Genomic DNA, 14,109 nt, shown 5'->3' with positions numbered 1-14,109 from the left:
TTTACAATTCTAAATTTAGATGTCACACAAGAAGAACTTTTAAATAATACATGAGCAAGCATAAATAACACTGGAGAGATCACACAGGGACTAGAAACCCTCATCTGGTACATGTATTTGAAGACTTCCCTGCCTAAAGTGTATGAAATTCGAAGTAGTACACGTTCCGCAAGGAACATACTTTGTTCTCTCCCAGGGACACTCTATTATACTTTCCCAAACCACTACCCTATTCTTCATTTAAGTATCTCATAAAATGGACTTCTTGCATGATGAAAAGATTTGTGCTTATTCAAATAACTTACACAAGGAAAAAAAAGACAACAAGCATTATCTATTTCATTTGAAGAAAACGAAGAAACAAAAAGCAATGCTGTCAAGATGCAGAAATGCCCTCGCGTGATTAACACTGACATCTCTGAGCTTCCCCTTCTCAAAACCTTTGTGTTTTGTCACTTTTTCTAATGCTGCCAGTTGTAAAATTTAGATTGCGAGCTTTGAGGCAGGGATGAACATCACATACGAAAAGTGAAACTCTTTTCCTTGGTAATCACTGCACTTACAAAAGTTTCATTTTGATCCGAATCACCTTTTCTTTGTTCAGACCGAGTCACATGGTGATTAAAAGGAAAAGCCTTCAGCATTGCTCTCACATTCTTCTCAAGAGGGTTAAGTTTGGCAGCAGTCAGCATAAGACTGTGATAAAATCCCAAAGATCTCCAGGTATTTTTACTGCCTGAAATTGCTTTTCCTAGCCTCCTGTCAGCACAGCTGAAAGCACTAAGGTTTCCTTATATTCATCCTACCTTTCACAGTACTTGGACAAAGGAAAAGTCCACAGAAATTATGGATGTAAAAGTGACGGGGGTTTAGTATTTTCTCGAGGCTGTGCTGGGACACAGAGCCATTAACAGCTTCTTCTCCATTCACATACTCTTCCTTTAGCACTTAAAGCTCATGAAGCTCAGAGGATCTTCCTAGTATCAGATCAAGAAGAGAGTCATCTCATTTAAGAATGACTAGAAAAATCTGTGAGTAGGAAGCTACTCTTAAATATCCTTCTAAATTGCTTTCACCCCACTAAGCTACAATAATGGCATAGACTTTTGTTAACAATTAAAAATGATCAGCGACTGCAGAGATCTATGTATAAATTCAGTACATACTTTTAAAAAAAAAAGAAACGTCTATGTTAAATAGGGGGGGAAAAAAATCAGATTTTACTTGAACTTCATATTTGGTTTAGCAAAAATCATGTAACCTTTGGAAAAAACTATCTTTAAGCAATGTTCCAGGCAATGCTGCAAGTGACAGGAAAACACTACCTCAGTGATGCTTCCACTTCTGGAAAAGCCTAAAAATTAATTGGCATCTAGTTAACAAAGTAATGTTTGTTTTTGCCATTCAAATGCCATACATAAAATATTTTAATCAAAAAAACCCCAACAAAATAAATCTGATTCAGTTCTTCAGTAGAATGATGCACCACTCCATCCATAAAATGGCCTAAAGAGAGAGAGGTAACAGGGGGCGGGGATGAAGTCAAAGGCTTAAACTTATCCTTTTGGTGACAGTGACAATAAAACTGAAAGGTCTGCAAATTAGCCGGTCCTGGAGGATGGCTGGGGAGGCCACTGCCACCTTCATTGACATTCTTCCCCCATGGCAATGTTGGCCTCCTGAACCTCTGGCACTGCTCCTTGGCAAAGTCAGCTCCAGGACCATCATGTTGCTAGGCACGCTGCAACTGAGTTTGAGACCTGTTAAAGGGATATTCCCACCACGAGCAGCGGCTTGGATTGAGAGATACACATCCTCACCATTCAAACACCAACATTAAAAAAAAAAAAAAAATTAGAAATCGATATATTTATTCGTTTGGCTACAACTGTAATATGGAAAGATAAAATAGTTTCATGTTGAGAACCAACTGTGAGATAGTATTAAATCTGATGCATTTCCCATCAACTCGATATCCTGTTGCAATAACAATCTTTTGTTTATAGTTAAACTTAATTTTTCATACAGAAGATGAAATAGCTAATGAAATAACTAACCATTAGATTGATATACTTTTCTTAATAGCCAATTTCTAATATTGACTGCTAAGTTATTTTACCCAAAAAAGGACATTTTATTAGTTTTGCTGAGTGTGAAAACGAAGTGTGCTTACGGATACTCAGTTGTCTAACACTAATGAATTAAAAATAATTGTCAAAACAATATAAATGCCATTTTTAAAAGGTCTTCATAAACTGTATCCATGAAAGGTGGCTCAATAAAGCAAAACACTCCAAACTTTTCAGTAGAGGAAGCACGAAGATTCTGCACAAAAATATACCTCATGCTACCAAGTACAATTACAAAATGGATTCTTAAGCAGAAACAGGGGAAAAAAATATCTTACTATAAGACAATACATAAACTTTTAAAAGACAGCATTATGCTTTTCATTACTACAGTTTTCTTTCCCTTTAAAGAATAGTATTTTAAGGAGAAATTCACTTAGCCATTCCAGAAAATAAGGAAGCACATAGAATTTGGTGAAGAAAAAACTACTTTTCTGGTAGCACTTTTGCTGCCATTACACAATTTTTTTTACTTTTCCTTAGGCTGAAGACATGAGGTTCCAAAAACAGTAAGGCAATTGACCTTGACACAGCCTCTGTTACACTACAAGCATAAGTATTCAAGAGAAATGTACAGCACAACATGATCTACCTGCACAAAGGAGCTTTATATGTATGTATTTGGTTTGCTTACCTATTAGGCATATCTCTTCACTTTAACCTTTTTCTTTAGTATTTTACATATGTTTTCTTCTCATGGCTACTTCTTTTTTGTTTTGTTTTTAAAGGAATCTAAAGTTTTAGTGACTCTCTCAACGTATCTGTATATGGAGAGACTTTATTATTGCCTGTATTATCAACAATGATTTTTTCATGTCGATTTTCATGTCGATTTTCTATTTACTAGGTATTTCATATCTCATAAAGATCTTCAGGCACATGAAAGTGGGATGTGTACTCCAGATGCCAGCTTTAAAAGTTTGATTCTTTAATCAGATTTTCATACAAGAACATGAGACTTTATATAATGACAGAATGAAAATCAAAAGTGACAGATTGGGTGACTAGAATTTCTATTGGACTTTTTCAATCCATTAAAATGTCCAGCCTTATAATTTTGGAAGAAAATTTAGCACCAGCTGGAATCCTCAGACAGCATTAGTAAAACAATAACAAACCCCGCTCAAATAAAATTTTAATTCATGAGTTTAGAAAACGCTTTCAAAAAATGAAACACACTAAATTTAAAAATTCATGTGACTGACCACCAGGTCAAATCCTGTCATCTGGGAAACATATGAAGAAATACAGTATTTAACTCTGCTGAGGATGTTTAATTTGACAGATTCCAGGAGACTAGGAGACTTGGATTTAACAGAGAACAGGCTGAAGCGTGACTTTACAGCAACTGAAATTCGGGCTCCAGATAAGCAAATCAACGTTCTTGCACCAACAACGTTAAGCCAATGTTTAAGAAACAAACCAAAAAAACCAAGGGTGAAGAACCTAGGAACCTACAATTTGTTTGCAGGGTATTGGATTTCTACTATATTCTCTCCCTCCAAGGATAGCCTGAGGAAAAAGGAAATCTTCACTTCCGCCTGACAACTCCACAAGCTCAATACGATGGTAGGGAGAAAAGTATTGCTGACTCTGCCCTTTAGGGCAAGAAGCCGGTGGGCTGGTGAGCAAGCCTGGTGCTGCAGCCTCTGAAGTGAAGCGCTCTTTCTGACCTACTGTTTGCAGGCAATAAAGCTTCAAGTTGCTGTACATCAACTCCATTTGCTGAGGTTATACAAGCGGGGTTCAACTAAGGCACTACCAATACAAATGAGTTAGCTTGTGTATTTCTACGTATTTGTAGTTACAGTACCATGCTAACAATGCATCTACTGCCTCCAGGCTGTGTTTAATAAAAGGTTAGTTCAACTTCAAGCATTTTCTAGAACTTTTCTCGAATTTCAGGAGGTCCCATAGAAACCTGTTACCAGGAATGCCAACAAAAAACAGAAGCGGTAAGCGGCCAGCTCTGGAGCACAGATATAAAACTACTTTATTGGTACGAAACCAGCCCCGTGAGTTGTGAGAAATGAGATATTTCATTGTTCCTTGTCTAAGTCTTGCACGCTGAGGACCTACTAAGCAGGAAACAATGACAAAATAATGACAAAACGAAATGAATCCAAGTCGTGTGTGTAAGAAGAGACAGGGTTACACAACCTTATAGAGCAGCAGTCAGCCAAAAAGAGCCTTCCGCAATAAACAGCAACTTTTCAAAAGAAGGCAGCAGACACATTCCTGTAGACATGGAGCACTGTGAGATACGTGCAAAGAATACTACTCATTTTTCCGTAATATCTATCACGGCTAATTGTCAGCAACAGCTCAGCTTAGCTAGAGGAATGTTTCAAGTCCTATTTCAATCTGCTTTAAAGATTGTGCAACACTAGAAGCCGGTATATAAATGCTTAAGAGGGCAAGTAAACAGCTTTGAGGTTTGGATTTTAAATCGTTCACTCTTGAGTCCTAACCCAAAAGAACTTTCACAGAGAACAGAGCATAACATCAGGGAACTAACGCCAAGGCTGGTTTTGATATACATAATACTACTTTATTCCATTGTTTCAACTTTCTTACAGGTTTAAAAAACGTACAGGGGTTCAGAACCACCTCAGCAGAACAAAGAATACATAATTAAGGGAGATCTAGAGTCAAACCACAAGTGTGCAAGCGTGGTTAGCTTCCATTACAAAAAGTAATAGGCACGATCTTTACATATGCATTTTGGTGAAAGAAGGAATAATAGTGCAGTGTTAAAAGGCACCAATAATCAATAATTGGGCCTTTTTAAAAAGCCAATAACCATCTAAGAAAATTACATTTGGTTCAAAATAATAATTTAAATATTTTATTGATTGGCATGCATCTGAACCCCTGGCAATTTATTACACAAACCTAATGTGTGCCCTTGCAAAATAAAAAAGATTTCATCAGTGGACCTGAAAATCAGTTCAGTACAAAAGGAAATACTGAAGCTCTTTGCCTGTATTTAATACTAAACTGTCTTGTTCACCTCCTCCGAGAACACTTGTCTAACAAACAGCTAGTCAACAACTGCACAGAAGTATTTCTCTTAAAGCAAGTGTAATTTTTTAATCCTGTAGCATTGACCTATTCCATGTGCTATGAAAACATTAGGCACAGACCACAATTTACGTTTTCTCTAAAAAAAATACAGTATGTGCAAGCTAGGTTCACACAACGGATTGACAGCTACAACAGTAAGCTATTTAGACTTCCCAAAGAAAAGGGTTAGTTTTAATTTTCTAAGCAGTGATGCACACTGCTGTGTGCGATTATCATATTTGCATTAGGATTATCTGTGTAGCCAATAAAGGAAAAGCTTTAGTACACCCTAAAGGACACTACATCGATACTGTGTGCTAATTTAACAGGATCAAGAGAATGCAAGATTGAAGAAGTCATTGTACATGGGCAGCTACAGTTAGCCAGCCAGCCAGGAAGGGCTATTGCTTTCTGCAGGACGAATGGTTTGAAACTCAGTCTACCTCGTAGGTGCCCTCGAACTAACCCACTTGGACGCGATGGAATCTAGGGATGCACAGTATGGAAAAAAAGGGGAAATGAGAGGGAGAGCTTCTGTGAAAGTTGTACCAAAATGTGCCATTTTATCCAAAAGCGTCATGCCCAGTGTAGGTTTTATGCATTGCGGATTGTTTGTACAACCGAAAATTGTACAAGATGTGAGCAGAGACAGAGCTGATTATTAATCTGCAATATCTACTATAGTCCTCAGGTATATAATTTACGGATAGCCGCTTACTGTGTTGTTGATTGTTTCCTCTTAAATATATTTAAATTCAGAAGGCTACAGTATATTCTGACACAAAGATAGTAAGACAACTTTTCTACAAGGGGGAAAATATAAGGTAGTAACTAACTTATTTAGGAGGAACCTCCTCTGATGTGGTAGTTATTTCATGCCCTTTGGAAGATTTTTAGTTCTGACTTTCTTCATCGTCTCTGTCAAATTCCTCTCCTCACAATTTCACAAGAGCTATATTCAAGTTCAGTGACCCCTCTTACAGCAGCCTCTTCCTTTTCCGCCATCACTTTTAAACTCACTCTAACATCACAGCAAGCTATTCAAGTAAACATTTCTCTTCTGGCAAGTTTCCAGATACAGCAAATACTATCAAAACTCCGCGTTTGGTTACATGCGCCAGTTTTCTTTAAATGGAGCAGGAATTAGCCCGTTTTCTTGGTTTAGGGTCCCGTACATCCCTGTCTTTTAAACACATACAAGATGAACATATTGTCTCCGACAGTCTCCGCAGTCCCAGCCTGAAAACGCTGTTGGAGAGGCTATATATCACACAGTTGCAGAAACTATTGCTTATAGCAAGCCATGTCGTTAAGAAGGAAAGTGCTGGGTTTTCCAACACCCTAGAGCTCTCCAGCAGAAAGTATATGATATAGGGGAGCCACAGCATGTAGAACACACTGGTTATCCGAAACAAAACCATGGCATAGCGGCGATCGGGGCTGTGCCCAGTCTCCCCAGCAGCATCCACTTCGTGGCTAGGAAATCGAGCTCTCCGATCATTTATCTCTTTGGTGTGCTGCCGGCAAATTTTAAAGATGTGGAAATAGGTGAAACATATGACAAAGGCAGCAGGAGCGTATAGTAAGCACACGATAAAGCCAGTAAAATAGGCATTAGTTAGCCAGGAGGTAGCACACCATTCAAAAATATCTCCATGGTAACCAGGTTTTCCCCAACCAAAAAAGGAAGGCAAGAAGATCAGACAAGAGTATATCCAGATCAAAATGATGCAGATTCTCAAGCGACAAGGTGTGACCAGTTGATTATAGGAGAGAGGCTTTGTAATAGCGAGATAGCGATCCACACTGATGCAAGCAAGACATGCCATAGATACGCTTTTTAGCACAGAGATGATATATCCAAAAACTTGACAAGTCAAAGACTCGTGGACACCTGTCGAGTAGTGGAGCAGTGACAAAGTAGGAACCAAGCAGCTGACTCCAACAAAAAGATCAGCATAGGCCATGGTCTGAATAAAATAGCTGGTGGTATAATGATGCAGAAGTGGAGCACAGTGAAAAACAAATATCACAGTTAAGTTACCCGCAATAATTAAAAATGTTAGCAAGACAATAACAACTGTCTCAAGGATACAGATGTCAACTGCATTGTAGTGACCAAATCCAAGAGGGCAGGAGAGATGCTCAGATATGTTCATAACACTACTGCTCATATTCAGAGTCCTCCATTCAATCCATCGGGACTGGTTCATGTTTTGTGATTAGGGAACACTGCAATCTGAGCCTTAGCGAGCAGATGACCTGCTTAACAGCAGCTAAACTCTGCTTCAGCGTCTCACGATCTCTCTTTGTAGACACTGCCAGTGCTTACATTTGAGAGGATTACAGTCCCATAGCTGTTGATGCCTCCTCAGCATCAGTGCATCACCTCTGGCACACCTTAGCTTTAAGGAAAGAAAGAAAGAGAAGAAAAAAAAAAAAAAGCCAGAAAGAGAAAGGCCACTGATCAGCTCCTCCAGTGCTCTTGACCAATCTTTAGCAAACACAAGGCACTTCTAAAACAAACTGGTACTGTGAAATACGGAAATAAAAACTGACAAAAGAGACACATTCATTTCCCAGGGAAGGAGGGGGGGAATCTCTGACTGCTTATTTTCCTGAGAAAGTCATTTACTTTGGAATATAATGGGGTGAGGGGGAGGAAGGGAAGGAGGAACCTCAGTACAGCTCAGGTTTCCTGGACCAGCAGTTACTGGAGATTATCTTTTTAATGTCTCAATTTAAATCACAGACTGACTGGAGAGTAAAGGAAAAAGTTCATCATCTAATGCTGTCTTTTCTGGCTCCATTCAGGAGACGGTACTCCGTCTTATCCATGCTATTCATTGGAAAGGTAAGGAAAACATTTTTGTCAAGGTTAATTCCAATAGACTCACCACTGTTTGGGTATGAATAATCAATTTTATTTGGAGGGAGACGGGTGGGGGACAAGGCGGATTTGTCCTCTGACTCCCAAGAAAGAAAACATACATCTCACATACAATGAGGAAGATCGTGTCTATTCATTTAAAAATGAAAATAATTTAAGAATAGAATTTGGAGACTTATGTCAATATTCACAACTCCTTCAAACAGTTATAGTCCATTACAATTATTAATGCCAGAAGCATAATTCAAGGTCCCCACAGACAAAATAAATCCTCTTGAATTTAATTTCAGCAATGGTAATTTAAAATAATCATCTTTGGAAACTCTGCCATATCTGCTACAGTGGATCAGTACCCAGGAGTTCATAGGTATATCCATGATATTGCTCACCTCTGTAGCAACACCTGAATCATTTCACAAACCCCCATACAACGAGAACAGAAACTTCCATCTGCATTCTGCTGTGAAGCTAATGAAATGCTGATTTGACTAGAAAAGCTGCCATTGTTTACTACTCCATTATTCTGTTATTCAGCTTCATCTTCTACGTAGTTTTAGGGTTTCTATATTTATCAGACGATCAGCATAATAAATAGTTGCTTTAAAAAAAAATGTTCTTCTAATTGCAGGACATTACCTTGTTCATTTTATTCGCAGTTATGGAGAAAGCAAACGTTAAAAGAAAGCATCTTCTGTGTTCAGTTTTAAGTAAATGCTTGATTAGTTCAGGAATCATTAGGCAGGTAATTAGTTGTACACAATCTTGCTTTTTGAAAGGCCCCTAAAATGTTAAAACCATCTTTAATCCTAGAGTTCCTGAGACTAGAAGACTAGCAGTGAGAATTAATGAATCCACATAAAATGATCTCCAAGGTCATTCAGATATTACGCTGTCATTTGCTTTAAGTCTCTTTAAAAGTACCAGAATCTCTCTGATGTTTTTGATAGTCCTTGCTGTGTCTTCAGGAGGAATTTCAGATACTAGAAAAGAAAAATCTTCAATGCTGTTGCAGCAGTTTGAGAGAAAGCATTCTTTTTGGAGTTAATTTCCTGTCGTGCATCACCACGCTGTACAAAAAGTCCTTCTGATTTTATAACATCCCAGAATATTTCCGGCTATTCATTCCCTTCGTCTATAAGCAACAGAGCACGTATACAATCACTACTTTCTCTAATTCTTTGTTAAAGCAATATAGCAGTCTCTCTCACCTACACGCATCCTTATCAGCCGCTATGATGAACTGCTTGACAGGGGAGTCCTAATTACCGTGGTGCGGCTAGAGCTTCTGTCGCTGTTCCTCTCCTTCCCCCTTGAAATGATTGCTTGCACCTGAGTCCGCTGCTCCTCCTCCTCCTCCTCCTCCTCCTCCTCCTCCTCCTCCTCCTCCCCCCCCCAGCCGATGCAGACGAGCCGGGCGCTGGAAAGGTGACTGGCCCCCCCGGCCCCCAGCCAATGGCCGCGCCGCGCCGCTGTCACTAGGTAACGGCGGCCGGGCCGGGCCGGGCCGGGCCGGGCCGGGCCGGCGGCGCCCCCCGCAGCGCGGCGGGGGAACGGCACGGCACGGCACGGCACGGCCCCGGCAGGGCTGCAGTGACCGCCGGCGCGGAGAAGCTGCTTACCCCGCCGGCCCCGTTAACCTTCGTACGGCCAAGCAGGCAGATGGCTTGAGAGAGAAAGGAGCGGGAGCCGTTTGGGCGGCGCGAGTTTAAAAGTCTTGCGACCTACTCGTTCGAATCGCTCCATGCGGACAAGCCGCACTGAATGCCAAAGAATTCAGCAGTGCTTGAAGTCCACAGGATATATACCCAAAAACCCAAACGTTTACATCGGGTCCACCCAACTAATCTTTTATAGCGATATATATATATATATATATATAAATTTTAGAAAGCACCATCATTGCCGAACTAAAAATGTTTAGTCAAAGTTTTTCTCAGATTACTAATTTCGCATGCATCTTTTACATGTTGTCTGCAAATGTTTAGCCTGCTAAAATATTTGCCATGGTTCAACACAAATTTTCTTGTCTTGCTTAAAAGACAAAATTACAGTCCCCTAAAAATTAATTATTTTCATACTTAAGGCAGATTTATTTTAAAACTCATCTGCAACTGGTTTCAATACTGTACCAGTTTTTAATTGCTTCAACCGATTGCAAACATTGGTTTAAATACAAATACTTGTAAGACATTATTTTTCAAAGCACAGACTTTTAAACCCAATTAACTGATCTCTCTATTCATGCAAATGGATGCTGTTATTCCCTGATTATGGACTCAGAACTTTTGTTTACTTCATGCTTCCTAAAAATAAAACCAGTAACAGAAGTACAATCATCAAAGTTATCTTACATAGACACTCCATACGTCCTTAGACACAGAGAGAAACAGCAAATTCAGATACCAGAATACCAACCACAAAACAGTATTTTGGGCTATAGATCAGCAAGAGACGTGTCAGGAATGGTATCGGAGGCTTTAATGAACTAAGTCGTTAGAAACTACAGTGATTTAAATTCTCTTAGTTCCAAGGCAAACCACAGGCAAAATTTTAATAAGCTGCTCCTGGGTTAACATCTTGTATTTCGAGCATAGCCTGGAGCAAATATTCAAGGCTGAATGACAAGTCTGTAGAAATGTGAAGCAGCACAAAATGCAGCAGTGTGAGAGTGGTTTGCAAGAACGGTGTGTGATAATTCCAAATTCTTCCATGGAAGGATTTAAGAAAAAATGAAAATCAACTCAGATACCTCAGAACTGTAAATGGCTGCGACAACAGGTTTAATGACTAAATTTAGTCCCTGAGTACAGCTTTAAGCCATAGCTATCCATACCACGGGCGGAACAATAGGAAGCAATTTTTATTCCTCCTCTTCCCACTCCTCCTGTGGGGGAGGAGGAGGAGAACAAACAACGGTGTGCACAGGCATGGCAGCAACCAGTACTTCTCCCTCCCCTCCCTGGGCCAGTTCGTGGTTGGCACCAGAGATATAAAGGGCCAAAACATCTTAAAATGGATGTTAGAAAGCCTCAAAGACACAAGGGCACGTTAGATAAGCAAAGGTAAAGCCTAAAATTAAGTGGACCACAGAAACTACATGCTCAGTGCATCCTGCTCGACACAGACTTGAATACTGGTAACTACTAAAGCTTCCAAATGTTACGGCGACCACTGAGTCACCTTGCTCACAGGTCAGATCCAGCTGACGTACAGAACCGCAGTGCCTGTTACTCTGCGCTCAGAGTACCGAACTCTGATAACAAGCACTCATGTCAGCCAAATATTTCAGGTCTTGTACAAGACATCCGGATACTGCTAAGCAGGTAAGAGGTAACAGAAAAATCAATGGCAACCTCTGCTGGTTGGTTTTCAATGCAGGTGAAATCCTTCCCTTTCATAAATTATAATTAAAGGGACAAAGTGATTCAAAAGTAAGGCAGTTTGGTTTCTTTCTTTGTGGAAATACGAGCAGGCTTCCTTCACTACCGAAAAAAACCCCGTCATGCTGCAAGCTGCCAGTGGCTTTATCACCTCAGCTACTCCCAGAGCCCAACTCCCGGTGGCATTTTCTAAGCAGCAGTGCAAACTGCAACAGACTGACTGCACGAACTTGTACTGTATTTTACGTATATTTGGAGGCAAGTGAAAATTAAAGCAGAAATCAGCTAGTTCTGATGAACCTATGCAATTACAGACAGAATTTTACAAGATGTGGCAAATACTGGAATGTTACATCAGAGGCAGCACATTAAAAAGCTGTATGGAAAAAGTTTTCTGTCTGTAGATTAGAGACACATTAAGGACTCTGGCACAGTTTTAAACTAAATGTGCTTCAGGATTTTTTTTTTATTTGCATATAAACAAAAGGAAGTGAGAAAGAGAAAACAGTTATATCAGAAGAATTTAATGGCTGTCACCAAGGCAGTACCTCACATGGTGCATAAATTCCATAGCTGGTTACATCCAGCAGAAGGACGGAGCACTTCAGTCTTGATCGAGTTCGTTGTGTGATCAGTGCAACCAACTTACTCCACGTAGCATCAGTTGCATGATGCGTAGAGGGAACCTTCCCTTTGAACATCCAGCCCAGCACTGGCAGTCGGGGCGCTAATAGGAGCTGCGTTTCAGTACCGACCACTTCCGAGGCAGCTCGAACTCCTTCACGTGCTGCTAATATCTCCTCAGTTGGAATATAGCAGGCCTTGGATCCTCGATACCCCCGACTCCAAAACCCTAGGGGTCAACCTCGGGTCTCCCCTGGTGCTTTCTGCCAGAGACTCCAGGTAGGGCCATTCTCCCCGGCTGCGGTACAGAGCACATTTTTAACATCTGGTCCTGCCCGGACTGGCCCAAGGGCTACTGCATGAACTATCTCCCGTTTAATCTGTTCAAAGGCTTGTTGTTGCTCAGGGCCCCATTTGAAATCGTTCTTCTTCCGAGTCACTTGATAGAGAAGGCTTACAATCAGACTGTAATTTGGAATATGCATTCTCCAAAAACCCACAACGCCTAAGAAAGCTTGTGTTTCCTTTTTATGAGTCAGTGGAGACATAGCTGCTATTTTGTTGATCACATCCATTGGGATGTGATGACGTCCATCTTGCCATTTTATTCCTAAAAACTGAACCTCCTGTGCAGGTCCCTTCACCTTACTTTGTTTGATGGCAAAACCGGCTTTCAGAAGGATTTGGATTATTTTCTCCCCTTTCTCAAAAACTTCTGCTGTGTTGCCCCGTACGATGATGTCATCAGTATACTGCAGGGGGTCCAGACCTTCATTCTTAAATAGAAGGAGCAATTCCGCACCTTCTTTATATATTAAATCAGCTAGAAACAACAGAAGTCACCATCCAAAACAGAAGACTCACACCATCTGATCCTGCTGAAAGCAGAGGAGATGTGGTAGGAGCTCGAGCTTTGCGTGTGGAGAGAAAGCCTGTGAAAGCAGTGGTGATGTGTGTGACCCTGTAAGGAAATGAGATAAAGCTTCTCAGACAGAAAAAGTCCATACAGAGGTAGATTTAGAAGCTCCAAGCAAGGAAACAATCTATTACTCATTTCTTCTATTTGGAAAGGAACAGGAATATTTGTTTTCTAAGTCTTTTCTTGTAAGGCAACAGGACTGATAGAAGCAATTCCTGCAATGCACAAAGAAGCATCTCGGTCGCACCACTCATTTCTAGTTTGAAGTCTTTCAGGACTCTCTTTGTTGAAATATTGGATGGTCAGCTGGATTAAATGGACAACAATAATTTCTGTAAAATCTTTTTAAAAGACATTGATTAGAGCAGGGAGATGCAGCTGAGAGCATGGGATGAGGAACGTAATAGTTATTTACTTAGATGCAGACCTGGATGACAATGTTGAGATACATACCAGCTCCTTATCTTCTTTTTCTTCTGCCCAACTCCTTTTTTCTTTTTTTAAGTATGATTTTCTTTTATCCACTTTCTCCTTAGCCTATAGAACAAAGGCGTTTCTTCAGTTTGCTTTATTTTTATCTGAACTACCTCTGGTATTTACTTGTCCACCACATCATCCAGATACCCTGGTTTTGTTTTTGATGCCTCCAGAAAAATTCTGTTCTATAAAGCTTGCAGCTTGTAGTGCAGCTTAAAGAGGGAGAGGAGGAAGAAAAATCAGTAGTTGCCTTGAAAATTTTGTGTGTGTGTACGTGGTTGGGTTTTTTACATCAGACTAGTGTTTGAAGTTGCTCTCTGAAGTCATATTGGTGCTGTATTTAAGGCAGGAATCAGTTTTATTGGTTATTTGGAATATAAAGCCTCTTCCCAAAATCCACCCACTACAGCTGTCTATTTAAAAAACTGCCATGAAGAGCTCTAGCTTACAAAGAGCACACAGGAATTTTCACCTGAGTGCAGGCCTAGAATATGAGATATAAAAGGTATACATATATATGTATAAAAGCATTATTTTTTCTCAAAATAATCTTAGACTTCTTAAACACTTTATGTCGGAAGGCACCTCTGGATATCAACATCCTGCTCAAAGCAAGGCCAACTT

The 14,109-nt window shown here is 40.1% G+C and overlaps 2 protein-coding genes across 5 annotated transcripts in view; both read right to left on the bottom strand.

The window, feature by feature from the left end:
* The window catches only part of RABGAP1L (RAB GTPase activating protein 1 like), a 257,343-nt gene that overhangs the window by 161,039 nt on the left and 82,195 nt on the right, over nt 1-14,109 (bottom strand). The gene's annotated exons all lie outside the window — the stretch shown is intronic.
* On the bottom strand, nt 6,323-7,408 carry GPR52 (G protein-coupled receptor 52). The gene has a single exon (XM_050901448.1). It carries the CDS (start codon nt 7,406-7,408, stop codon nt 6,323-6,325), a length of 1,086 nt encoding a protein of 361 aa, XP_050757405.1.

Source organism: Gymnogyps californianus, chromosome 8 (genome assembly GCF_018139145.2).
Source record: "Gymnogyps californianus isolate 813 chromosome 8, ASM1813914v2, whole genome shotgun sequence".
NCBI lineage: Eukaryota > Metazoa > Chordata > Aves > Accipitriformes > Cathartidae > Gymnogyps > Gymnogyps californianus.
Note: the sequence above shows the minus strand (reverse complement) of the source record. Positions and strands in the feature narration are given on the sequence as shown.